Source organism: Ovis aries, chromosome 1, assembly GCF_016772045.2.
Source record: "Ovis aries strain OAR_USU_Benz2616 breed Rambouillet chromosome 1, ARS-UI_Ramb_v3.0, whole genome shotgun sequence".
Taxonomy (NCBI): domain Eukaryota; kingdom Metazoa; phylum Chordata; class Mammalia; order Artiodactyla; family Bovidae; genus Ovis; species Ovis aries.
This window is the reverse complement of record NC_056054.1, coordinates 229760885-229786216: the sequence shown is the minus strand read 5'-3', so window position 1 is coordinate 229786216 and position 25332 is coordinate 229760885. Positions and strand designations below refer to the sequence as shown.

At 37.5% G+C, this 25332-nt stretch overlaps 1 protein-coding gene across 6 annotated transcripts in view; it reads left to right on the top strand.

Annotated features, from left to right (window-relative positions):
- Positions 1 to 25332, top strand: part of RSRC1 (arginine and serine rich coiled-coil 1) — a 447819-nt gene that overhangs the window by 359364 nt on the left and 63123 nt on the right. For all 6 annotated transcript variants that reach the window (XM_027959008.2, XM_027959006.2, XM_060405403.1 and 3 more), the window contains one exon: positions 8256 to 8324. In XM_027959008.2, coding sequence (XP_027814809.2) covers positions 8256 to 8324 — 69 coding nt within the window. The remainder of the gene's footprint in view (positions 1 to 8255; positions 8325 to 25332) is intronic.

Genomic DNA, 25332 nt, shown 5'->3' with positions numbered 1-25332 from the left:
GTCTCTTTTACTCACACTTTTTTTGTAAGCATGTGAAAAATGTTTGAACTGAGTAAGTATGTGCCATGGTAAATCTAGTAGAAATAATAAATTATTTGAAAACTTTCTCAAATGTGTGTTAATAGCTAATTCAGAAAAGTCTATATACATGTGAAGGCTGGGATGGACAATGCCAGATATAATACTAGTATCCTGATTATAAACCATCATGTATTGCAATAGGTGCTTAAGATATTTTGACATGGCCGTGCCTGGGAAATACCTAGTGTCGTGGTCATTTACTTACCGTTAGTGTAAGAAGCACCAAAAATTATTTTAAACTGAAATAAGCAGGAAAATACATTTTGCTAGGTGTTTTTATTTGCAGTTCATTAGAACATTTCTCTCTGGCTCCCAAAACTGATATTACAACATCAAAAAATTTCACTATCTTGAGAAAATAATTTTTTTCACTTTGTAGATGGAATATTATGGTACAGAGATCAAACTGCCACATCCATTGGATCCTAGAAAAAGAGAATTCCAGAAAAACATCTACTTCTGCTTAATTGACTATGCTAAAGCCTTTGACTGTGTGATTCAGAACAAACTGTGGAAAGTTCTTAAAGAGATAGGAACACCAGACTACCTTACCTGCCTCCTGAGAAACGGGTATGCAAGTCAAGAAGCAACAGTTAGAACCAGACATGGAACTGTGGACTGGTTCATAACTGGAAAAGGAGTACATCAAGGCTGTATGTTGTCAACCTACGTATTTAACTTATATGTAGAGTATATAATGCAAAATACCAGGCTGGATGAAGCACAAGCTGGAATCAAGATTGCAGGGAGAAAGATCAACAACCTCAGATATGCAGATAACACCACCCTGTGGCAGAAAGTGAAGAGGAACTAAGGAACCACTATAAGAAGGTAAAAGACAAGAGTGGAAAAGCTGGCTTAAAAGTCAACATTCAAAAAATGAAGATCATGGCATCCAGTCCCATCACTTCATGACAAATAGATGGGGGAAGTGGAGTGACAGACTTTATTTTCTTGGGCTCCAAACTCACTATTGACGGTGACTGCAGCCATGAAATTAAAAGATGCTTCCTCCTTAGAAGAAAAGCAATGACAGTCCTACACAGTGTTTAAGAAGCAGAGACATCACTTTGCTAACAAAGTCCATAGTGTCATAGCTAGTTTTTCCAGTAGTCATATATAGATGTGAATTCAGTTCAGTTCAGTCACTCAGTCATGTCCAACAGTTTGCGACCCCATGAACTGGAGCACGCCAGGCCTCCCTGTCCATCACCAACTCCTAGAGCCTCCTCAAACTCATGTCCAATGAATTGGTGATGCCATCCACCCATCTCATCCTCTGTCATCACCTAATCCTCCTGCCTTCAATCTTTCTCAGCATCAGGGTCTTTTCAAATCACTCAGTTCTTTGCATCAGGTGGCCAAAGTACTGGAGTTTCAGTTTCAGCATCAGTCCTTCCAGTGAATATTCAGGACTGATTTCCTTTAGGATTGACTGGTTGGATCTCCTTGCAGTCCAAGGGACTCTCAAGAGTCTTCTCCAACACCACAGTTTAAAAGCATCAATTCTTCGGTGCTCAGCTTTCTTTAGAGTCCAACTGTCACATCTATACATGACCACGGGAAAAACCATAGCTTTGGTTAGACGGACCTTTGTTGGTAAGGTAATGTTTCTGCTTTTTAATATGCTATCTACGTTAGTCATAACTTTTCTTCCAGGGAGCAAGCGTCTTTTAATTTCATGGCTGCAGTTACCATCTGTAGTGATTTTAGACTCCCAAAAAATAAAGTCTGTCACTTTTTCCACGGTTCCCCATCTAATTGCCATGAAGTGATGGGACCAGATGCCATGATCTTAGTTTTCTGAATGTTGAGTTTCAAGTCAACTTTTTCACTCTCCTCTTTCACTTTTGTCAAGAGGCTCTTTAGTTCTTCTTCACTTTCTGCCATAAGGGTGGTGTCATCTGCATATCTGAGGTTATTGTTATTTCTCCTGGCAATCTTGATTTTAGCTTGTGCTTCATTCAGCCCCGGAAAAGGCAATGGCAACCCACTCCAGTACTCTTGCCTGGAGAATCCCAGGGACGGCATAGCCTCTTGGGCTGCTGTCTTTGGGGTCGCACAGAGTCAGAACACAACTGAAGCGACTTAGCAGCAGCACCCAGCCCAGCGTTTCTCATGATGTACTCTGCATATAAATTAAATAAGCAGGGTGATAGTGTACAGCCTTGATGTACTCCTTTTCCTCTTTGGGACCACTCTTGTTCCATGTCCAGTTCTAACTGTTGCTTCCTGAGTTGCATACAGGTTTCTCAAGAGGCAGGTCAGGTGATATTCCCATCTGGTATTCCCATCTCTTTGAGAATTTTCCACAGTTTATTGTGATCCACACAGTCAAAGGCTTTGGCATAGTCAATAAAGCAGAAGTAGATGTTTTTCTGGAACTCTCTTGCTTTTTCAATGATCCAGCAGACGTTGGCAATTTGATCTCTGGTTCCTCTCCCTTTTCTAAATCCAGCTTCAACATCTGGAAGTTCATGGTTCGTGTACTGTTGAAGCCTGGCTTGGAGAATTTTGAGCATTACTTTACTAGCATGTGAGATGAGTGCAATTGTGTAGTAGTTTGAGCATTCTTTGGCATTGCCTTTCTTTGGGATTGGAATGAAAACTGACCTTTTCCAGTTCTGTGGCCACTGCTGAGTTTTCCAAATTTGCTGGCATATTGAGTGCAGCACTTTCACAGCTTCATCTGTTAGGGTTTGAAACAGTTCAACTGGAATTCCATCACCTCCCCTAGCTTTGTTGGTAGTGATGCTTCCTAAGGCTCCCTTGACTTCGCATTCCAAGATTTCTGGCTCTAAGTGAGTGATCAGTTAGGTCTGTACCATTTCTGTCCTTTATCGAGCCCATCTTTGTGATTGGGCCCTCTCTAATTTTCTTGAAGAGATATCTAGTCTTTCCCATTCTGTTGTTTTCCTCTATTTCTTTGCATTGATCACTGAGGAAGGCTTTCTTATCTCTCCTTGCTATTCTTTGGAACTCTGCATTTAAATGGGTATAGCTTTCCTTTTCTCCTTTGCCTTTTGCTTCTCATCTTTTCACAGTTATTTGTAAGCAGATGTGAGAGTTGGACCATAAAGAAGGCTGAACACCGAAGAATTGACTATTTCAAACTGTGGTGCTAGCGAAGACTCTAGGGAGTCCCTGGGACAGCAAGGAGATCAAACCAGTCAATCCTAAAGAAAATCAACCCTAAATATTCATTGGAAGACTGATGCTGAAGCTGAAGCTCCAGTACTTTGGCCACCTGATGCAAAGAGCTAACTCATTGGAAGAGACCCTGATCCTGGGAAAGATTGAAGGCAGGAGGAGAATGGGATGACAGAGGATGAGATGATTGGATGGCATCATCGACACAATGGACACAAGCTTGAGCAAACCGGGGATGGTGAAGGACAGGGAAGCCTGTCATGCTGCAGTTCACGGGGATCACAAACAGTTGGACACGACTTACCAACTAAACAACAGCAAATATAATAAAGAGCACATCTGTTGGATTTGGGTAGAAACCCTGCTCTGCCACATTGAGGCTTAGAGTAGTAAATTAAATGTTTTCCATGCATACTCCTGACCTCTTTTTATTCATTTACAAGTATATTCGTGTTCTTTGTTTTGTTGAGTAAATGGGATCATTTCTTCAAAGGAGAAAGAGATAGGAGAGTACTGCTCCTTGCAGAAATTTGGTGACGAGATCTCTTTTATCTTGTGGTTGTCCTTCTGCTGGTCCTCTGTTCAGCCAATGGATAGGGCAAGAGACTGAGGATTGTGTGAGAGTTTTTTATGGGCCAGGTATGGAAACATGATACACTTCCACTTATACTCACATTTTGTTGGCTTGAATGAAAGTAAATTCTCCAAAAAAGATTAGAAAAATGTAGTCTGAGTAAAGACTCATGAAGAAAGATTTCTTTCACACTTTGTGCCCTGCACTCAAAGAGAAGAATATTTTCTCTCCTGTAGGAATAAAGTATTGTTCATTCCGTTAAGGAAGGTAGTGAAGTGCCTAAGAAGAAAGTAGAGAGCAGTCAGATCCATTTGAAGACAAGGAGTATTAATCAGGGAAGGATTCACAGAAGAGGGTGACATTTGAACTAAAACTTTCTGATAAGATTTTCTCAACGAGACAATGAGGTGAGCACCCCAGCAAGAACGTCATGGTAATACAAACAAAACGCAGTGTGCATGCATCCTTGAAGTGGTGAAAGAGAATTGGTGAATGATGAACTTCCTTGGGTCCAGTGGTTAAGACTTTGCACTTCCACAGCAGGGTACATAGGTTCAGTCCTTAGGGAAGTAAGTCAGCGTGGTGTGGCCAAGAGGAAAAAAAAAAAATTGGTGAATGTTAAGGCTAGAAAGTTCATTGAGATCAGACTTTGAACGGCCTTAGATGGTATACTAAGGAGATTGGATTTACATATATATGCACAACAGGTTACCTTCAGAGGTAGTGTGATATAATTGTATTTAGAATGCTAGATTTATTTATTTTGTAATTATTGAACATTTTATGTTCTAGATATTACTGTGCTGCTGCTGGAGATGCATAAAAGGAACACATTCCTTGCTCTGGTCATAATATAAAGGGTTCATTAAAGGGACAGTATTAAAAGTACATAGATGAAATAGGAGCTCCTTTTTTGTTCAGTGTAAAAAGAGATGAGGCCTAAATGTGAATATTGGTAATGAAAATGCAAAGGACTGGATGAATTCTGGAGATAATCCGTGGAGTGGAATCTGATGGAACTCCTGGTCAGTCTGTACTGCATGAGGATATGATTTGGAGGATAGTGGCACAAAGGTTTCTAATCTGAGAGAGAAAACAGCTATTTGCTAGGAAAGAGGATCAAGTTTGAGGGAAAGATTATGAGTTCAGTTGTGGACACAATTTTGAAATATCTCTGTGGAGGTATTCAGGAAGTAGTTGGGAAAAATGTTCCGATTGTCTGAAAAGAGGCCAGAACTGGAATTATGACAAACACATAGAGTACATGTTAGATGACCTACAAGGCTGCGTAACAACAGAACTCCAAGAAATGAAAGGTGGGTAAAAGAGACAGCAGCCAGAAAAGGCTGACAAAGAATTCTTAGAATTAGGAAATCATTTTAATAAAGATGTGGTTGGTTAGCTGTTTAAAAAAAGATGGAGACATGATGACAGGATAAAGCTGAAATAACCATTAGATTTGGCTATGATAGAGTTTGGGGGGACCATTACAAAAGCTTTGGGGCAAAAATCTAATAGGAACAAGAAAAGGTAGTAACTTGGTTGACAGAAGAGTAAATATTGTACAGGATTTGTGAAACTTGAATGTATTTATAGTCTGAGGATAGAGAAGAGTGATTTTGAACCTTGAGAAGCAGAAAGAACCCTAAAGGAAACAAAGAAATAGGTTCTAAAGCATAAGTGGATGGATTTACTTTTTGAAACAAGGCAAAAAAAGAAATAAGGAATGATGCACATAAAAGTAGGGGTGAATGGGAGTGAAGCTGAGACAATATAAGGGAGTCAGGGGAGCTGGTGTGAGATTATTGGCACTTCCAGTGGAGAAAGCTTAGTAAATTATAGGAAACAAGAACAGAAATCAGCTGTGGATGCTGATTAAGAAGGAGCAACGTGGAAGGATCCAGATAATTTCTAAATCATTATAGGCAATAACATTTATATACCACTTTGTAGGGAGCTTATATGGCAAAAGTAATAATGGTCAGATATGTTGATAGCAGCTTAGCACAGCAACAGAGTAATCAGGGAAATGAGGTTGTTTATAAATGTGGAATTGAAATGATTATCTTGGACTTCAGGTTGGGTAGGGAAGGAAGCAAAAACAGGAGGGCACCAATAGCCTGCGGAGTTTGGAAGAGCCAAGGCATTGGAAGTTATGTGCAAGACTAGTGAAAAATACAAGTACTTTTGGTAAATGCTCTGCTGTAAAATCCAAAAGGGCTGATCATTAGTTATAAGAATAGCTCTTACCACTTACCAGTTGTGTTCTTTGGTATCAAAATTTTGTGGTACAGCTAATGATATTCCATACCCGCCATCTGTAAAATGGGATTGCCACCTTTAGAGAATATTAGAAATTTCATGATAAACTAAGTCATGTCTTGAATGACCATATATTCTTCCCTCTTCACATATACACAATAATACCATAAAGCAGTGAGGAAGGAAGAAAATAATTTGGAATTACTTCCAAATTCCCTTAGTAATCGAGGAGGAGTTTGATCTTAATGACTCAGTTTGAATAAATAAATTTTATTCAAGTGAATTCATTGATAGCCTTTGTAGAGAACATACCTGTATTGATTATTGATAAAATTTTTCAAATGTGTTTTTAATATTTTTCCATTATTCAAAAATTTTTTTAATTTATACACACAAGCACATACCTGGGAATCTTGATTGACAATGTGAAGCTCAATTACATAAAATATTTAACCACAGCACAACAGCCATTTGCAGTTTAAAGAAAACCATATAAAACAATATTCCAATGAATTGCCCAACAAATCAGTAAGAAAGGACAGACCAGCCTAGTCAAATAGATAAATCAGATTTAGGCAGGGTAGTTTATTGAATTTAAATTGTGCCCAGTTGGCCCAAGAGCTATATATAAGCAATCCATCTTACGTTGTTAATGGAGGTTCTTGAAATCCACCTGATGTTTGCATTATTAAATTTCAGTCTAATGAGCTCTGCTAATACATATTGAAGATGGTTGTAAGGAGTAGAATGTGAATCTGAGCGGGATAATTTGAAAGAAACATAAGCTGAGCATTTTACATGACTCAAGGGGTATATCTACAATTACACATATAACCAAAATTGAATTTAAATGGAATTTCTATTATCCTTGTCCTTCTACCAGGGAGAATAAAGTGTAAATGAAGTAAAAGTCTTTAGAGTTACTGGTGGTTTGTTTTTATTATCTAATTTAATAGATTCTTGCAATGATACCGAGTGGCATAAAAGTTTTAATATTTCATGACTTTAAATGCAGTCTAAGTATGTATTAAAGCTTGTAAATGGAAACAGATGTCTGTGTAATTGGATATAGCACTTCACAACACCATTATATAAGTTTTATATTTTAAGAAAGTGTCAGTGTTGACAGTGAAGAACAGTCAAAATTTTTTAAGAAAAATAGTCAAGTATGTGCTGTGTATTTTCTTTAAATTACTCTTTTAAGCCAGGTTTTATACTTCAAAAGGATATGTTGATTTTGCATAGGAAAAATATATGCAGCAAAAAATTGGAAAGTAAGTGTGTTTAATTTTTAAATCACTGTTTACATGGCTGTTATCATTATAATAAAGGCTCATCCAAAGTTTAATGCTGGCACAGTTTGATTTCTTTTTCTTTTGACGAGGCAATACTTTTTCTAACTTAATATTTCATCAACTATAATGCTATTAGAGACTTATTTTCACTTAGTTCACTCATCAGGCAGTAAGCCGGCAATAAAGGAGAATCACTCCTTTGAGACGTTAATGCTTTGGAATAAATGATGTGCTGGAACAGAAATTTAATTAATTTACAGAGTATATTGATAGTCCCTTGTTACTGTGCTGTATATTTTTAATCTTCTCTAACATCTGTAGTAAAGTGTTTGAAAACCCCTGCAGTTGAGCAACTAGTAGATAATTAAGTAATAAGGGAAGAGGTTTCTAGAGGGAAAAAGATTCTTTTTACCAAATGCTGTCATAACATGAATAAAGAACTGCTACTATGATATGCAGTGAAAAAAATAATACACTACCTAATTTGATACTGTTCCAAAGATATAGCAAGCTTCTTATATTTAAAATGTGGATTGTAGCTTAACTTTTCTCCAAAGTTTAAAACAAATGCATTTCAGTGACAAGTCAGATGACTTTTAATGACCAACAGTTTTTCCCAGTTTTTATGCCATCATTAGATGTATGTTGCTTAAATTCATTTTCTTTTTGGTGCAGAGATTATGTTGAACTGAGCCTCAAAGATTCTAAATAAATATTGTAAATAATCTGAATAAAGATTGTAAAAGGTATATTTCAGATTTTCAGCCATTTTTTTTCCTTCTGGCTACTGCACAAAAAATATGTAATAAATTTATTTCTCCTCCCAGTATTTTCATTCACAATATAGGCATAAAATAAACACAGAAATTTTATTGTTTTTTTTTTTTTTTCAGCAAAAGCTGATGAAGCATTGAAAGCCAAAGAAAGAAATGAAGAAGAAGCAAAGAGAAGAAAGGAGGAAGGTAAAGACATGTATTCATTTTGTTTCAAAGCAGTCACAGTGAAGAGTCACTATTCGGCGTGATTCTCTTCATTCTCTGAATAAAACATAAAACATCATTAAGTGCTTTAGGGGGTACCTCCTGCTACTTTACGAACCTAAACTATGTCACAATATTACACTATATTCAGTGTCTTGGACACTGATATTTGCAGGATAAGGTTAGTTTAGAAGCATCCTAGTGATAAGTATCTGGGGAAACAGAGAAGATACAAAATCATACAGTGGAACTAGTGTTAGTTTCTTCCTTCTAACTTTTATCTTAAATTATCAAAATCAGTCATAAAAATGGATTGATCTTATGGGTACGTTTTGAAATATTTTAGCAGTGATGAAGGAAAGTCTTCTTGCCAATAAGATTTTAAATTAAAATGCTGTTAAGATAGAACAATAAATTAGGAAATGTCAGTCATAATTCAGATTAAGAAATTCATAATTTTTGTAATTATTTCTTTAAATAACATTGAAGCCACCCCCTAAAAATATTACACACAGAAATCTAACACATTTTTATCTCCCCTAACAAATTGTGTTTATCCTTCAGTTTGCTGTGATGTATGTAAGTGAAAATTTTGCATTTTTCATTCTCAGAGGCTTTATATATACTGTCGTAAATCTCAGTGCTTAAAGCAAGATCCAGGCAACTCTTTCTCTGTCAGTTAAGTTGATGATCCACTTGGACTGGTAATCATATCACTCTGTTGGCTAATTAGCAGAGTTTTAACTAATTCTTCTGTGAGCTTTTAAGGAGTTGAAGCCTGATAATGTGTTCCATAATACTGTCTTTGAGTCAGTTCAGTTCAGTCGCTTAGTTGTGTCCAACTCTTTGCAACCCCATGAACCGCAGCACGCCAAGCCCTCCAAGTCCATCACCAACTTCCGGAGTCCACCCAAACATTGAGTCGGTGATGCCATCTAACCATCTCATCCTCTGCCATCCCCTTCTCCTGCCCTCAATCTTTCCCAGCTATTGTCTTTGAGTGCTGTTGTCTAAATCTGAAAATTGAGAATTTATCCATAATGCCTTTCTTTTACTATGACAACCACAAAAAATTTTACACCCTCAACTTAAAATTAGAAGCTGAGACATTATAGAACCTAAAATGTTTTAGTATGATGATGTAGAATTCTTAAAAGCACCATTCCATCAGAATCAAGCCCTCAAAGCAGGGGGGGGGGGGGGAAAAATTGTAGATTCAAGTGACAGAACCCTACAGATTTAGGAGATTCAAACTAAATGTGTATATAGAGTTCTTACCTTGATTCCTGTAAGTCCTGACTTTATGCTCTTGTCCTAGATCAACTAATTTTATGGTATATTGAAAAAAATGAATGAATTCTGCTAGTAAAATTCCTCAGTAGAACTCTCTTCTTTTGGCTTTCTAAAATGCACATTTTGGTTTTGTTCATGGAAGCAATCTGATTTCAGTTATGCTTATGGTCATACATAGTACAAATAGATATAATACTAAATGTAAAATAGTCTAAGCAAATTGTAATATTTTAGTACTGCTGTGTTATGTGGTATTCTGATCAATGTAACTAATTAATGACATAATAGCCCTTATAAAACATTGTGGTGCTATAAATTACAAGTGTGTCACTTATTATCAACCAACACAGTAAATATATATTGCAATAGTTATTAGTCTGATTCCATTAATTCAAATCTTAATTGGAGTTATAACCAGTTGAAAGCAGATGATATTGATATGGTAACCACGGATATTGAAATTGTTGGGTAATTTATTGTTATGAAAAATATATATAAAATGAATGCTTCCTCTAGTAACTGTTTCTTCTGGAAGCTTTCAAGGAATTGAAGCCTGATAATGTGCTCCAAAATACTGCTTTTAAATACTGAAAGAAATTTTTCAAAATTTCAGAGCCCTTTGTGTACACGATGACAATCGATATTTCTAAGAGTCTGTCCTTTTTTTTCCCCCATTAAATTAGCTCTAAACATCTTTTAAAAGATTTTTTTTAAGAATATGCCAATGGAAATTTGCTGTATGACTCAGGGAATTCAAACCAGGGCTCTATAACAACCTAGAGGGATGGAATGAGGAGGGAGGTGGGAGAGATGTTTAAGAGGGAGGGAACATAGGTATACCTATGGCTGCTTCATGTTGATGTATGGCAGAAACCAACACAATACTATAAAGCAATTATCCTTCAATTAAAAATAAATAAATTTAATTAAAAGAATTTAAGTAACCGTAGATACTTGAAGGTAATATTGTAATTCTTTTGAAAATACTTTTTCACTTTGATTTTTACTAAGTCAGTTGACCTTGCACTTAGCCTTTCCCATTTCAATACGGGCGAATTGTTAGAAAAGCACCTCCCACCATTCATAGCTGTTTTAATTGGCATCGTTATAAGCCTGTCATTCTAACCAGAGTATAAATTCTAGGATTGTGGAGGATTTAGTATCCACAGTGCTTAACATGTAGTAGATACACAGTTTCTTAATTACTGCATAAATTAGTGAATGACCAGTTTATCTTTCCTTCTTTTAAATCCTGCTTAAATAACATCCTGAGCTTGAAGTTGATCCCAAATAACATCATGGAAAGTGTAATCTAACCCTGTTAGGTCTTTATGCTAAGACAGGACTTCACTCGGACTGTTTCTCTAAAGAGTTACAACTAATCAAAAAGAAATCAATGAATTTCAAAATACTATCAATATTTGCTAGTATGGACTTGCCAAGTTTTTACCTGAGCTAACTGAATTTTCTGTGTATCCAAAAAAATGTGGGAAAATTATTACCACAAATGTTGAAGAAAAATTCTACTGGTAAGGCAACCTATATGACACTACTGTTAAAAGATTAAAGGTGTGTTTCATTTAGTATGTTTCCTTTGCCTGTATTTTGTGAATGAAAATAAATTTTTAGCCAGATTTTTGTTGTTGTTTCCAGAATTTTTTTCTTGTGGGTTGTCTAGATGCTTGAATGCTATCAAATTAAACTTCCCTGAAAATGATTAATGCATAAGCTACATTTATTTTATTTCATATAATTAGTCCAACTGCAAATTGAAACCTGAGATGCATCTGTATATGTATGTGTGTATATTTCTGCATCTGAAAGAATAATAATCTTTTATTTCTAACCTATAAGCCTCTAATAATTCAGTCTATCACATCACTTATACAAGTCATCCCTTAATTTCTCAGCATGCTGATACGCAGCACATGGTTCAAAGCATTCTTAAAATGTAGATAAATGTGATCCGCCCAGCTCCCTTTATCCATTCTCTGTCATCTCAAAAAATGATTGTATTAGCATAGCAAGATCTGTGCCTTGCAAATACATTCTGACTATTATGCAATCCTTTTCTTTGAGTGTTCTTAAATCAATATCATAATTATGTTTGCAAGTACTGTATCCAAGATGAAAGTCAGGCTACTCACCGAAACTTGTCCAGGGTAACTACTTTGTCTTCCACTCTTTAAACAGTGAGACCCCATTTAAACTGCCCTTTGTGGTCCTTACACAGCCCAGTTGATTTTCCATGTATCGAATATCACTGCATATTTACATAAACTCTCTTTTTTTTTAACATTTACTCTCCAACTCTTTCCATTTTTGTTGAATTATGTAAAGGTTACATTACTTCATTCAACAATAAAGTTTGGCTTTATAGTTTCCTTCTTTAAAAATAAGCACTTTTTTCCTAATTATGTATTATATTTTAGGAAAAATGAAATCTTTCAGTTCACTTTTCCTGCTTATTCTTTGACCTAATAAATTTTTGACCTTCTTTTTCTCTCTCTGTGTTTGAAAATGTTTCAACTAATATATAATTTAAAATCATTTCAACTTTTCTCCTTTTGATTTCTTTCTGTATTATTGAATGCTGGAGTATAACTGCCCAGGTTTTCTGTATTTTATCTTTAGTATGCACTTAAGGGTTCTAATTATGTTTTAAATCCATTTATAAGCATTATTGTTTTTCTGTGCATTTTGACTTCTAACATGAATTTCTTATTTATGGCATAAGTATGAGTGCATGCACACTCAGTCCCTTCAGTCGTGTCTGACTCCTTGCAACCCAATGAACTGTAGCCCACCAGGTTCCTCTGTCCATGGGATTCTCCAGACAAGAATGCTAGAGTGGTTTGCCATGCCCTTCTCCAGGGGATCTTCCCAGTCCAGAGATTAAACCCACGTCTCTTATGTCTCCTGCATTGTAGGTGGGTTCTTTACCCACTGAGCCAACTTGGAGGCCTGGCATAAGTATATTGATTTTTAAATTGCACCTCCTGCCCCCCCTTTTTGTGTTTATTCAAAATAACTCTATCCATTTGTTAGTTTTCTACTTAAAATATTTTTGTTGTTGAAAGTGTTAGGCAACCCATTCTAAATTATTTGTGGAAATGGTAGATAGTGATAATACAAACATAATATTAAGTAATTCAGGTGAAGACTTAGAAGAATCTTCAATTCTCATTTGTTTAAGTTGAAATCCATCAAACCTTTTCCATGTCTACTTGACAAAAAGTAAAATAGATTAGCCTTAATTTCTTCTTTTCTGTTGTTGTTAATCCTTTAGCAAAGCTGGAGTTAAAAAGTACTAGTAATACAAAAGAAAAAAGGGGGTGCCAGGCAATGTTCATATACTTTACATATTTTAACTCTCTTAATCCTTGTGAACTCTGTGAGATTTGTGCCATTATCCCTGTATTGTAGGGAAGATAGGCTTGATATCTTGCTCTATAGCTAGTAAGTAGTGAAAACAGTACACAAACCCATTCCCCCTCTTTAAACATCCTGCATCCTTACAATCAGTCTTCAAATATAGTATGATTTATTTTTTTAATTTTTTTTAATTTTATTTTTACTTTATTTTACTTTACAGTACTGTATTAGTTTTGCCATACATTGACATGAATCCACCATGGGTGTATACAAGCTCCCAATCCTGAATCCCCCTCCCACCTCCCACCCCATATCATCTCTCTGGATCATCCCCATGCACCAGCCCCAAGCATCCTATATCCTGTATCGAACATAGACTGGCACTTCATTTCTTACATGATAGTATGCATGTTTCAATGCCGTTCTCCCGAATCATCCCACCCCCTCCCTCTCCCTCAGAGTCCAAAAGTCCGTTCTATACATCTGTGTCTCTTATGCTGTCTCGCATCCAGGATCATCATTACCATCTTTCTAAATTCCGTATATATGTGTCAGTATACTGTATTGGTGTTTATCTTTCTGGCTTACTTCACTCTGTATAATCAGCTCCAGTTTCATCCGTCTCATTAGAACTGATTCAAATGTATTCTTTTTAATGGCTGGGTAATACTCCATTGTGTATATGTACCACAGCTTTCTTATCCATTCATCTGCTAGGGTATGATTTAAATTGCTCGCCCTCTATCCTTTGCCTTCTTCTCTGGATCTCACCCTCTAACTCTTAAGTGCTTGCTTACTGTTTTTCGTATGTCCTCAGATAGATCTGTACCCATTTTATGTTGCCTCATTTGGGTTTCTGGGACCCCAGAAGGTGAAGTTCTCCAGTTTGAGGCACGTTTTGTCACAGCATCTATGTACTTTTCCCATCGACTCTACTTGCTTTTCTCCCCAGTGACTGGCTGGTCAGTGGGAGACAATCATTTGTCAAGTCCACACCATCCTTCAGAGCCTGGACCCAGAGCTAAACCTCCTCTTTCTCAGAGGTCCTGGCTCCCCTATGCTTTGAGGTCCCTAGCACAAAGCACACTTGGTACCATATCTTGTGACACCCCGAGAGAGAACTGTTACAATCCCTCTTTCCCTCCACTGTGATGCCTTGCCTAAGACCAGAGAAGATAAATGTTTGGGGTTCTGAGGCACCCTTTATTCCTTCTGGACACCCATTATAAGAAGGTTGGAGTGAAGTTAGAAGGGTCAACAGGCACAAAGGTATCATTTAGCAGTCAGTGTTTATACAGTTGGCATGTTGACATAAGTAGGTTAGACAGAAATAGCGATTGTCCTTTCTAACTCTCTCCTGAATTGGCTGCACGTTGTAATAATACACAGTATGATTTTCTTCTTCGGTGCAAAGAAGAATTTGAAAGTTTACCACCCCCCACCCCCGTCTTACTTTATTAGATAGTTATTATTTATATATTAGATATTACTTACTACTTACTTATTTATTAGATACTTCCATTCCAAGATTTTAAATATTCCTTTAGGAGATTTGTACTCCCATGTATCAGATTTAATAATTCTACATAGTTCATAATGTATTTTCTATATATCTGTATAGCCTTTTAACACATTAGCTCTATTGTTAAAGAACTGCTTTCTTTAAGAAGAAAATTAATCTGCTTAGCTAGGATCCATTGCTTTATTCCATATTTTTATCCCTCAAGTTCTTATTTAGTCTAAAAATCACTCAAGAACAGTCTGTTACTTAGCTGAGCCATCTGTCTTATTTCCCTCGGAAGTGATTTGTCCTTTCTTGTCTACTTGATTCCTTGTCTGCAAGAACTGGATTGTTAAATATTTTTAACCTTTCTTTTGCATATAGTTTTATCTGTCATGTTTACATGACATCAGCTATTTATTCCTCAGTTTTGACATGTCCAATAAATGTATGATGTGTGCTAGTTCATTTTTAACTAACTTTTTAGCAGTGAAAACTGTCCTTCCTTATATTATAGCTCACTAACTCAAAAGCAGAGGCATTACTTTGCCAACAAAGGTCCGTCTAGTCAAGGCTGTGGTTTTTCCAGTGGTCATGTATGGATGTGAGAGTTGGACTGTGAAGAAAGCTGAGCACCGAAGAATTGATGCTTTTGAACTGTGGTGTTGGAGAAGACTCTGGAGAGTCCCTTGGACTGCAAGGAGATCCAACCAGTCCATTCTAAAGGAGATCAGTCCTGGGTGTTCTTTGGAAGGAATGATGCTAAAGCTGAAACTCCAGTACTTTGGCCTCTGACGGGACTACATCATCGTCCGCCGATGTAGCTCCATGCTATGAGTCGGAGGCTACATCATCATCGCCGACACCGTCCATCTCTTCAGGTTGAATCCCTGGCTGCTGGAGCTGGACTCCGGCAGGTGATGGACAGGGAGGCCTGGCGTGCTGCAGTTCATGGGGTCACAAAGAGTCGGACACGACTGAGCGATTGAACTGAACTGAACTGAATAATGTTTGTGCTTCATATGCACAGCTGTACTCTGTACAGGCTTGGAAGCCAATCTAGATAACATTTTACTTATTTTCAGTAAGGCGTTCGTGTATACGAATGCAGACTCGTATACTGCCTTCCTATTTAACCATCAGGTAAATATTGACACATACTTAACCATGTTTAGACCTCCAATGAATGACCATCATGTGTTAGCTTACCAATTTAAATATTTTCTGTGCTCTAGATACACAAATTTCAAGACCAAATGAAAGCTACAGCTTTCTTTTCAACCAGCTATTTCCACTATAATTAAACGTTGGAAAGCTGATATACATATTGAATGTCCACAGGTGTGTAGTCTGGAAGAAACCTGAGGAAGCCATTGCAATATAAGGAGTCAATTATACTGTAGTGGAAAGAGCCCCATCTTTTTGTAGCTGAAGTAAGAGAATGAGGTTCAGAGTCCTAGACCTGCCATTTACTGGTTCTATGACTGAGTCTCTTAACTTCACTGTGACTCTAAAGTGGTAAAGATAATAAAAATCTATCTAGAATTGTTATAAACAGAAATGTATAAATTGTTTAAAAATCATTTCATAACTCCATGAAGTGAAGTGAAGTGAAGTCGCTCAGTTGTGTTTGAGTCTTTGCGACCCCGGGGACTGTAGTCCACCAGGCTCCTCCATCCATGGGATTCTCCAGGTGAAAATGCTGGAGTGGGTTGCCATTTCCTTCTCCAGGGGATATTCCTGACCCAGGAATCGAACCCAGGCCTCCCACATTGCGGGCAGACGTTTTAACCTCTGAGCCACCAGGGAATCCCTATCATAACTCCATAGGACTGTAAAAATATACATTTTCATTACTCAGAACTGCAATACAAAGAGTATCATTCTTTTACTATTCATTTCTTTTATACTTTTTATCAGTTTAAAAAATATACTGACTGTCTGGTACATGCTGGGTACTGTTTAAATCATATGAAGAGAGCAGTGAAAAAAGAAATTGAGGCCCCTACATTGGAAGAGCTCACACTGTAGAGGAGGAAGACAGAAACATGACAGTGATAAAATAAAGTAAATTCAAACAAGGATAGTAATGTTTTCTCATCCTCTGTATGATCTTAAGTGGTCCCTTTAAGCCCACTTTCCCTGTCTCTTAATAAATAAGGATGAAAAAATAAATAAGAATGATAATCTCTCTACCATCTAAGGATGTGGTTGTGATACAGTAGATATGAAACCATTTTATAGACATTATAAAATGGTAGTAATTGCTCTTTTAGTATTAATTTTTAAAATACTTTAACTAGCTCTCTTCAGTGATCCATAAGTGAAAAAAGGAAATCACAGTGGAAAATATAAGATCACATATCAAGATTTATAGGATAAAGATGATGTAGTAGGATGAGCTTATTTGAACTCACCTTCCTCTGAGAACACAGAAAATCTGGTCAAAATATTAAAAGATATGTTTGAAGGTATGAGAGAGAGCCTAGAGGACAAGTATGGGTCCCTCTTTTAAAGAAAATAATGTGAGCACAACCATTGGAGCTAGTTTTCCCCTAGAAATTATTCCAGTAGTAGCATTCTTAAAAAGGTGATGTTGATTCTTATAAAGACCACTGAAAAGCTAAGAATCTGAGCAGAGATTTTGAAAGCTTTATGAAGCTATGGAGCTAAAATCTAGAGTTCAGGACCCATCAGGGAAGGGAAGACTCTGATAAAACCACCAGGCTTTGGGTTAGGATTTTAATAGATTATTCCCTAAAAGTAAGGATGAACCAGAAATAGTCAGGCACCCATGGGAGCTGAAGCCCAATTTTGAATCATCTCAATTCCTGATTGAATTAAGATGAGTCAAGTTTGCCAGTTCAGTTCAGTCACTCAGTCGTGTCTGACTCTTTGTGACCCCATGAATCACAGCACACCAGGCCTCCCTGTCCATCACCAACTCCCGGAGTTCACTCAAACTCACGTCCATCGAGTCAGTGATGCCCGCCAGCCATCTCATCCTCTGTCATCCCCTTCTCCTCCTGCTCCCAATCCCTCCCAGTATCAGAGTCTTTTCCAGTGAGTCAACTCTTCACATGAGGTGGCCAAAGTACTGGAGTTTCAGCTTCAGCATCATTCTTTCCAAAGAAATCCCACAGCTGATCTCCTTCAGAATGGACTGGTTGGATCTTCTTGCAGTCCAAGGGACTCTCAAGAATCTTCTCCAACACCATAGTTCAAAAGCATCAATTCTTCGGTGCTCAGCTTTCTTCACAGTCCAACTCTCACATCCATACATGACCACTGGAAAAACCATAGCCTTGACTAGACAGATCTTTGTTAGCAAAGTAATGTCTCTGCTTTTAAATATGCTATCTAGGTTGGTCATAACTTTTCTTCCAAGGAGTAAGCGTCTTTTAATTTCATGGCTGCAGTCACCATCTGCAGTGATTTTGGAGCCCACCCAAAAATAAAGTCTGACGCTGTTTCCACTGTTTCCCCGTCTATTTCCCATGAAGTGATGGGACCGGATGCCATGATCTTCATTTTCTGAATGTTGAGCATTAAGCCAACTTTTTCAATCTCCACTTTCACTTTCACTAGGGGTTGCCAGTACCCCTAGCTAATTACCAAACCATATATAAACCTTTTCTGGAAGAAGGTAGCATTATCCTAATCCTCAAATTATCTTTACAATTGTTTCTGTATGACATCCATTAAGAATCACCAGGCATATGAAAACACAAGACAAGGTGAAGAACAATGAGAAACAAGAAGACAGAGAAACAGCAGTCAATAGGGACAGATTTATGGAGGATCAAGATAATTGAGTTGTTGATGCAGATTTTAACATTACTCTGCTTAATATATTCATGGAAATAAAAAATGATACTGAAAATTTTAGGTGAGAAATGGAAACTAAAAAAGTAAAAAGTATAAACTGAAAAATACGTTAATTGAAATCAAGAACTTAATGAAGACTTAGCTTCATCTAGGCAGAGAAGAAAAAAGGAATTAAAGAACTGGAAGATAGATTAGAAGAAAAACACTGGAATGAACACTGTTTATTATGGAACTTATTTGTCTACTAGTTGCAAGATTGTACCCTTATAACATCTCCCAACCCAAGCCCCTTGTAACCACTATTTTTATGAGTTTGGCTCTTTGGGGTCTTCCCTGGTGGCTCAGAGGATAAGAATCCACCTGCCAATGCAGGGAATGTGGCTTTGATCCCTGATTTGGGAAGATTCCACATGTTGCATAACAACTCAGCCTGTGCACCACATTACTGAGCCTGAGCTCTAGAGCCTAAAAGCTGCAACTACTGAACCCACAGGCTATAACTACTGAAGCCCGTGCACCTACAGCCTGTGCTCCACAGCAAGAGAAGCCACTACAATGAGGAGCTCAGACACTGCAACTAAAGAGTAACTGCTACTTGCTGCAACTAGAGAAAGCCCATGCAAAGCAACAAAGACCCAAAAATGAATAAATAAATAATTGAGTTTTGTATTTCACATATAAATGATATCATATAGTTTTTGTCTTTCTCTGTTTGACTTATCTCAGTCAAATAGTAATGAACTCAAGGTGCTTCCATGTTGTCACAAATGGCAGGATTTCTCTCTTTCTCGTGGCTGAATAGTATTTCATTGCATGTATATAAATCACATCTCTTTTATCTATTCATTCATTAACAGGCACTTAGGGTGTTTGTGTATCTTGGCTATCAGGAATAATGCTGCAATAAAAATGGAAATAAGATACCTTTTCAGTACTCAGTTTTCATTTATTTTGGATATGTGCTCAGAAGTGGAATTTCTGGATTATATGTACTATTTTTAATTTTTTGAGGAACCTCCTTACTATTCTCCATAGTGGCTGGACCAATTTACATTCTCACCGTGCACAAAAAAGTTCTTTTTTCTCCCCATTCTTGCCAACACTTGTTATCTCTTGTGTTCTTGATTGTCACCATTCTGACAGGTTTGAGGTGCTACTTCAGTATGGTTTTGGTTTTCATTTCCCTAATGATTAGTGATGTTAAGCATCTTTTCATGTACCTACTGGCTATTTGGGTGTCTTCTTTGGAGAAATGTCTATTGAGTTCCTCAACAGACTCACTGAGGAACTCATTGACTCATTTTTAAATCAGATTGTTTTTCTCTTACTAAGTTATATGATTTCCTTATTATATATACTGGATATTAATCCCTTAGCCAATATATGGCTTGCAGATAGTTTCTCCCATTTTGTAAGTTGCCTTTTCATTTTGATTATTTCTTTTGTTGTATAGAAACTTTTTAGTTTGTTACATTCCCACTTGATTTTTGCTTTTATTATCTGTGCTTTTGGCATCATATCAAAAAAAAAATTGTTGTCATGACTGTATATATTTGTCATATATATTTAGGATTGTTATATCTTCTTGACCCATTGATACATTAGTTAACATTATGTTCTTTGTTTCTTGTTATTGTTTTTTTGCTTAAAGTATTTTATTTGATATAAGTATAACCACTCTTGTTTTCTTCTGGTTTTTATTTGCACGGAATATCTTTTCTATCCCTTTACTTTGAGCTTGTGTGTGTCCTTAGATCGGAAGTGAGTCTCCTGTAGACCTGTAGTGTATAATTGGGTCTTCTTTTTTTTTTAATCCATCCATAATTGGGTCTTCTTTTTTTTTTAATCCATCCATCCACTCTGTGCTTTTTGATTGGTGAATTCAATCTATTTACATTTAGAGTAATTATTGATATGTGCAGACTTTCTAAAGACTTTCCCGGTGGCTCAGCAATAAAGAATCCTCCTGCAATGCAGGAGATGCAGGTTTGATCCCTGGGTTGCGAAGATCCCCTGGAGGAGGACATGGCACCTACTCCAGTTTTCTTGCCTGAAGAATCCCATGGACAGAGAAGCCTGGTGGGCTAAGGTCCATGTGGTTGCAAAGAGTTGGACAGGACTGAGCAGGTATGCATGCATAGACTTACTAATGCCAGTTGTTCTCTGGTTGTTTTGTAGTTGCATTGTTTCTTTTTCCCTATGTTTGTGATTTTCCATGATGGTTTATTCTGTTTCCCATTCCTTTCAGTTCAGTTCAGTCACTCAGTCGTGTCTGCGTCTTTGCAACCCCATGAACCACAGCACGCCAGGCCTCTCTGTCCATCACCAACTCCCAGAGTCTACCCAAACCCATGTCCATTGAATCAGTGATGCCATCCACCCATCTCATCCTCTGTCGTCCCATTCTCCTCCTGCCCCCATCCCTCCCAGCATCAGGATCTTTCCAAATGAGTCAGCTCTTCAGATCAGGTGGCCAAAGTACTGGAGTTGCAGCTTCAACATCAGTCCTTCCAACGAACACCCAGGACTGATCTCCTTTAGGATGGACTGGTTGGATATCCTTGCAGTCCAAGGGCCTCTCAGGAATCTTCTCCAACACCACAGTTCAAAAGCATCAATTCTTCAGTGCTCAACTTTCTTCACAGTCCAACTCTCACATCCATACGTGACCACTGGAAAAACCATAGCCTTGACTAGACGGACCTTTGTTGGCAAAGTAATGTCTCTGCTTTTTAACATGCTGTCTAGGTTGGTCATAACTTTCCTTCCAAGGAGTAAGTGTATTTTAATTTCATGGCTGCAATAACCGTCTGCAGTGATTTTGGAGCCCCAAAAAATAAAGTCAGCCACTGTTTCCACTGTTTCCCCATCTATTTGCCATGAAGTGATGGGACTGGATGCCGTGATCTTAGTTTTCTGAATGTTGAGCTTTAAGCCAACCTTTCACTCTCCTCTTTCACTTTCATCAGGACGCTCTTTAGTTCTTCTTCACTTTCTGCCATAAGCATGGTATCATCTGCATATCTGTGGTTATTGATATTTCTCCCGGCAGTCTTGATTCCAGCTTGTGCTTCCTCCAACCCAGCGTTCCTCATGATGTACTCCACATATAAGTGAAATAAGCAGGTGACAATATACAGCCTTGATGTACTCTTTTTCCTATTTGGAACCAGTCCTGTTCCATATCCAGTTCTAAATGTTGCTTCCTGACCTGTATACAGGTTTCTCAAGAGGCAGGTCAGGTGGTCTGGTATTCTCATCTCTTGAAGAATTTTCCACAGTTTATTGTGATCCCCACAGTCAAAGGCTTTGGCATAGTTAATAAAGCAGAAGTAGATGTTTTTCTGGAATTCCATTGCTTTTTTGATGATCTAGTGGATGTTGGCAATTTGATCTCTGGTTCCTCTGCCTTTCCTAAAACCAGCTTGAACATCTGGAAGTTCACGGTTCTTGTGTTACTGAAGCCTGACTTGGAGAATTTTGAGCATTACTTTACTAGCGTGTGAGATCTGTGCAATTGTGCAGTAGTTTGAGCATTCTTTGGCATTGCCTTTCTTTGTGATTGGAATGAAAACTGACCTTTTCCAGTCCTGTGGCCACTGCTGAGTTTTCCAAATTTGCTCGCATATTGAGTGCAGCACTTCCACAGCATCAACTTTCAGGATTTGAAATAGCCCAACTGGAATTCCATCACCTCCACTAGCTTTGTTCATATGGATGATTCCTAAGGCCCATTTCACATTCCAGGATATCTGGCTCTAGGTGAGTGTGAGTGATCACACCATCATCATTATCTGAACCCCATGAACAGTATAAAAAAGCAAAAAGATAGGACACTGAAAGGTGAACTCCCCAGGTTAGTAGGTGCCCAACATGCTACTGGAGATCAGTGGAGAAATAACTCCAGAAAGAATGAAGGGTTGGAGCCAAAGCAAAAACAACACCCAGTTGTGGATGGAACTGGTGATAGAATCATGGTTTGATGCTGTAAAGAGCAATATGGCATAGGAACCTGGAATATTAGGTCCATGAATCAAGGCAAATTGGAAGTGGTGAAACAGGAGATGGCCAAGAGTGAACATCGACATTCTAGGAATCAGTGAACTAAGATGGACTGGAATGGGTGAATTTAACTCAAATGACCATTATATCTATTACTGTGGGCAGGAATCCCTTAGAAGAAATGGAGTAGCCCTTGTAGTCAACAAAGAGTCCGAAATGCAGTACTTGGATGCAGTCTCAATAATGACAAAATTATCTCTGTTCATTTACAAGGCAAACCATTCAGTATTACAATAATCCAAGTCTGTGCCCCAACCAGTAATGCTGAAGAAGCTGAAGTTGAATGGTTCTATGAAGACCTACAAGACCTTCTAGAACTAACACCCCAAAAAGATGTCCTTTTCATTATAGGGGACTGGAATGCAAAAGTAGGAAGTCGGGAAACACCTGGAATAGTAGGCAAATTTGGCCTTGGAGTACAGAATGAAGCTGCGCAAAAGCTAATACAGTTTTGCCAAGAGAACGCACTCGTCATAGCAAACACTCTCTTCCAACAACACAAGAGAAGATGCTACACATGGATATCACCAAATGGTCAAGACTGAAATCAGATTGATTATATTCTTTGCAGCCAAAGATGGAGAAGCTCTATACAGTCAGCAAAAACAAGACCAGGAGCTGACTGTGGCTCAGGTCATGAACTCTTTATTGCCAAATTCAGACTTAAATTGAAGAAAGTGGGGAAAACCAGTAGACCATTCAGGTATGACCTAAATCAAATCCCTTATCACTATACAGTGGAAGTGAGAAATAGATTTAAGGGACTAGATCTGATAGATAGAGTGCCTGATGAACTGTGGACGGAGGTTCATGACATTGTACAGGAGACAGGGATCAAGACCATCCCCAAGAAAAAGAAATGGAAAAAGCCAAAATGGTTTCTGAGAATGCCTTACAAACAGCTATGAAAAGAAGAGAAGTGAAAGGCAAAGGAGAAAAAGAAAGATATACTCATTTGAATGCAGAGTTCCAAAGAATAGCAAGGAGAGATAAGAAAGCCTTCCTCAGCTATCAATGCAAAGAAATAGAGGAAAAGAACAGAATGGGAAAGACTAGAGATCTCTTCAAGAAAATTAGAGATACCAAGGGAACATTTCATGCAAAGATGGGCTCAATAAAGGACAGAAATGGTGTGAACCTAACAGAAGCAGAAGATATTAAGAAGAGGTGGCAAGAATACACAGAAGAACTGTACAAAAAAGATCTTCACGACCCAGATCATCATGATGGTGTGATCACTCACACTCACCTAGGGCCAGACATCCCCTTCCTTTACCTTTTATGAATCTACTCCAGTTTTTTTACTTTATGGTCACCACGAGGCTTATATAAAACATCTTATAGCAAACCAATCCACTTTAAACTGATAGCAACTTAACCCTCATTGGAAAAGACCCTGGTGCTGGGAAAGACTAAAGGCAGGAGAAGGGGATAACAGAAGATGAGATGGTTGCATGGCATCACCCACTCAATGGACATGAGTTTGACCAGACTCAGGGAGATAGTGAAGGACAGCAAAGCCTGGTGCGCTGTAGTTCATGAGGTTGCACAGAGTGGGACATGACTTAGCAACTGAACAACTTAACACTGATCACATACTAAAGCTTCACTGTTTTAATCTCCCCTGTTGTAAATTTGATGTTACAATTTACCTCTTTTTATATTATGTATTTTAACAAGTTATACTGTAGTAATCTTTAATACTTATTTCCTTTGACCTTTATATTTAATATAGTTAAATGCTTAATATACCACCCTACTACAAAATTAGGTTTCTGAAATCTCACTATTTACCTTTACCATTATGTTGAATATATTTATATGTCTTCATGTCACTAATTAACATCCTTTTTTTTTTTTTCATCTTGAAAAGCTCCTTTCAGCGTATTTTGCAAGGCAGATCTAGTGGTGATATACTTCCTTAGCTTTTGTTTCTCTCCGCAAGTCTATTCCTTCTTTGCATCTGAAGGATAACTTTTCTGTGTAGAGTATTCTTGGCTGGCAGGGTTTTGTTTTGTTTTGTTTTTTTCCCTTCAACACCTTGAATATGCCCATCTACTCTTTCCTGGCCTGTAGAGTTTCTGCTGACAACTCTACTGATAGCCTGATGGGACATTCCTTTGTAGGTTATAATGTTTGGTGTTTTGTTTTGTTTTTTCTCTCCTCTCTGGCTGCCTTCAGAATTCTCTTAATCTTTGATTTTGACAATTTCATTGTACTATGTCTCGGATACATAGTATAATTTCACTGTACTATGTCTTTCTTTATGGAGGATGGGGTAATCTGTTCACTTCATAAATGTAAATACCTAAGTCTCTCCCCAAGTAGGGGGCAGTTCTCAGCTATTATTACTTTAAACTTTCTACCCTCTTTTTCCTCTGGAACCCTAATTACTCTAGCACTTGTGCATTTGATGGAGTTCCATGTCATGTAGGCTGTCTTTGCTCTTTTTCATTCTATTTTCTTTGTTCTCCAATAACTGTTGTTTCAAAGTTCCTAACCTCTAACTCACTTATTCTATCTTCTGTTTGGTCTACTGTAATATGGATGCTTTCTATAGTATTTTTTTTTTCATTTCATCCATTTAATTCTTCGGCTCCAGAATTTTTGTCTGTTTCTTTTTTTAATGATTTCTATTTTGTTGAATTGTGTTTCTTTGTTTTCATGTAGCTCATTGAATTTTTTCAAAACAACTGTTTTGAATTCCATATCAGATCATGAAATTCCAATGTGCTCAGTTATTGGAGGATTCTTTTTACCTTTTGGTGGTATGTTTCATTGATTTTTCACTTTTATTTTAGTTTTGCGTTACTGCTTTTGCATTTAAAGTAGCAGACACCTTCCAAATCTTTACTAGTTGCCTTCAGATGGAATATACTGGGTTTTGGTCCTATTATATCTGGGATTTTCTCTGATCTCCTATGGATACTC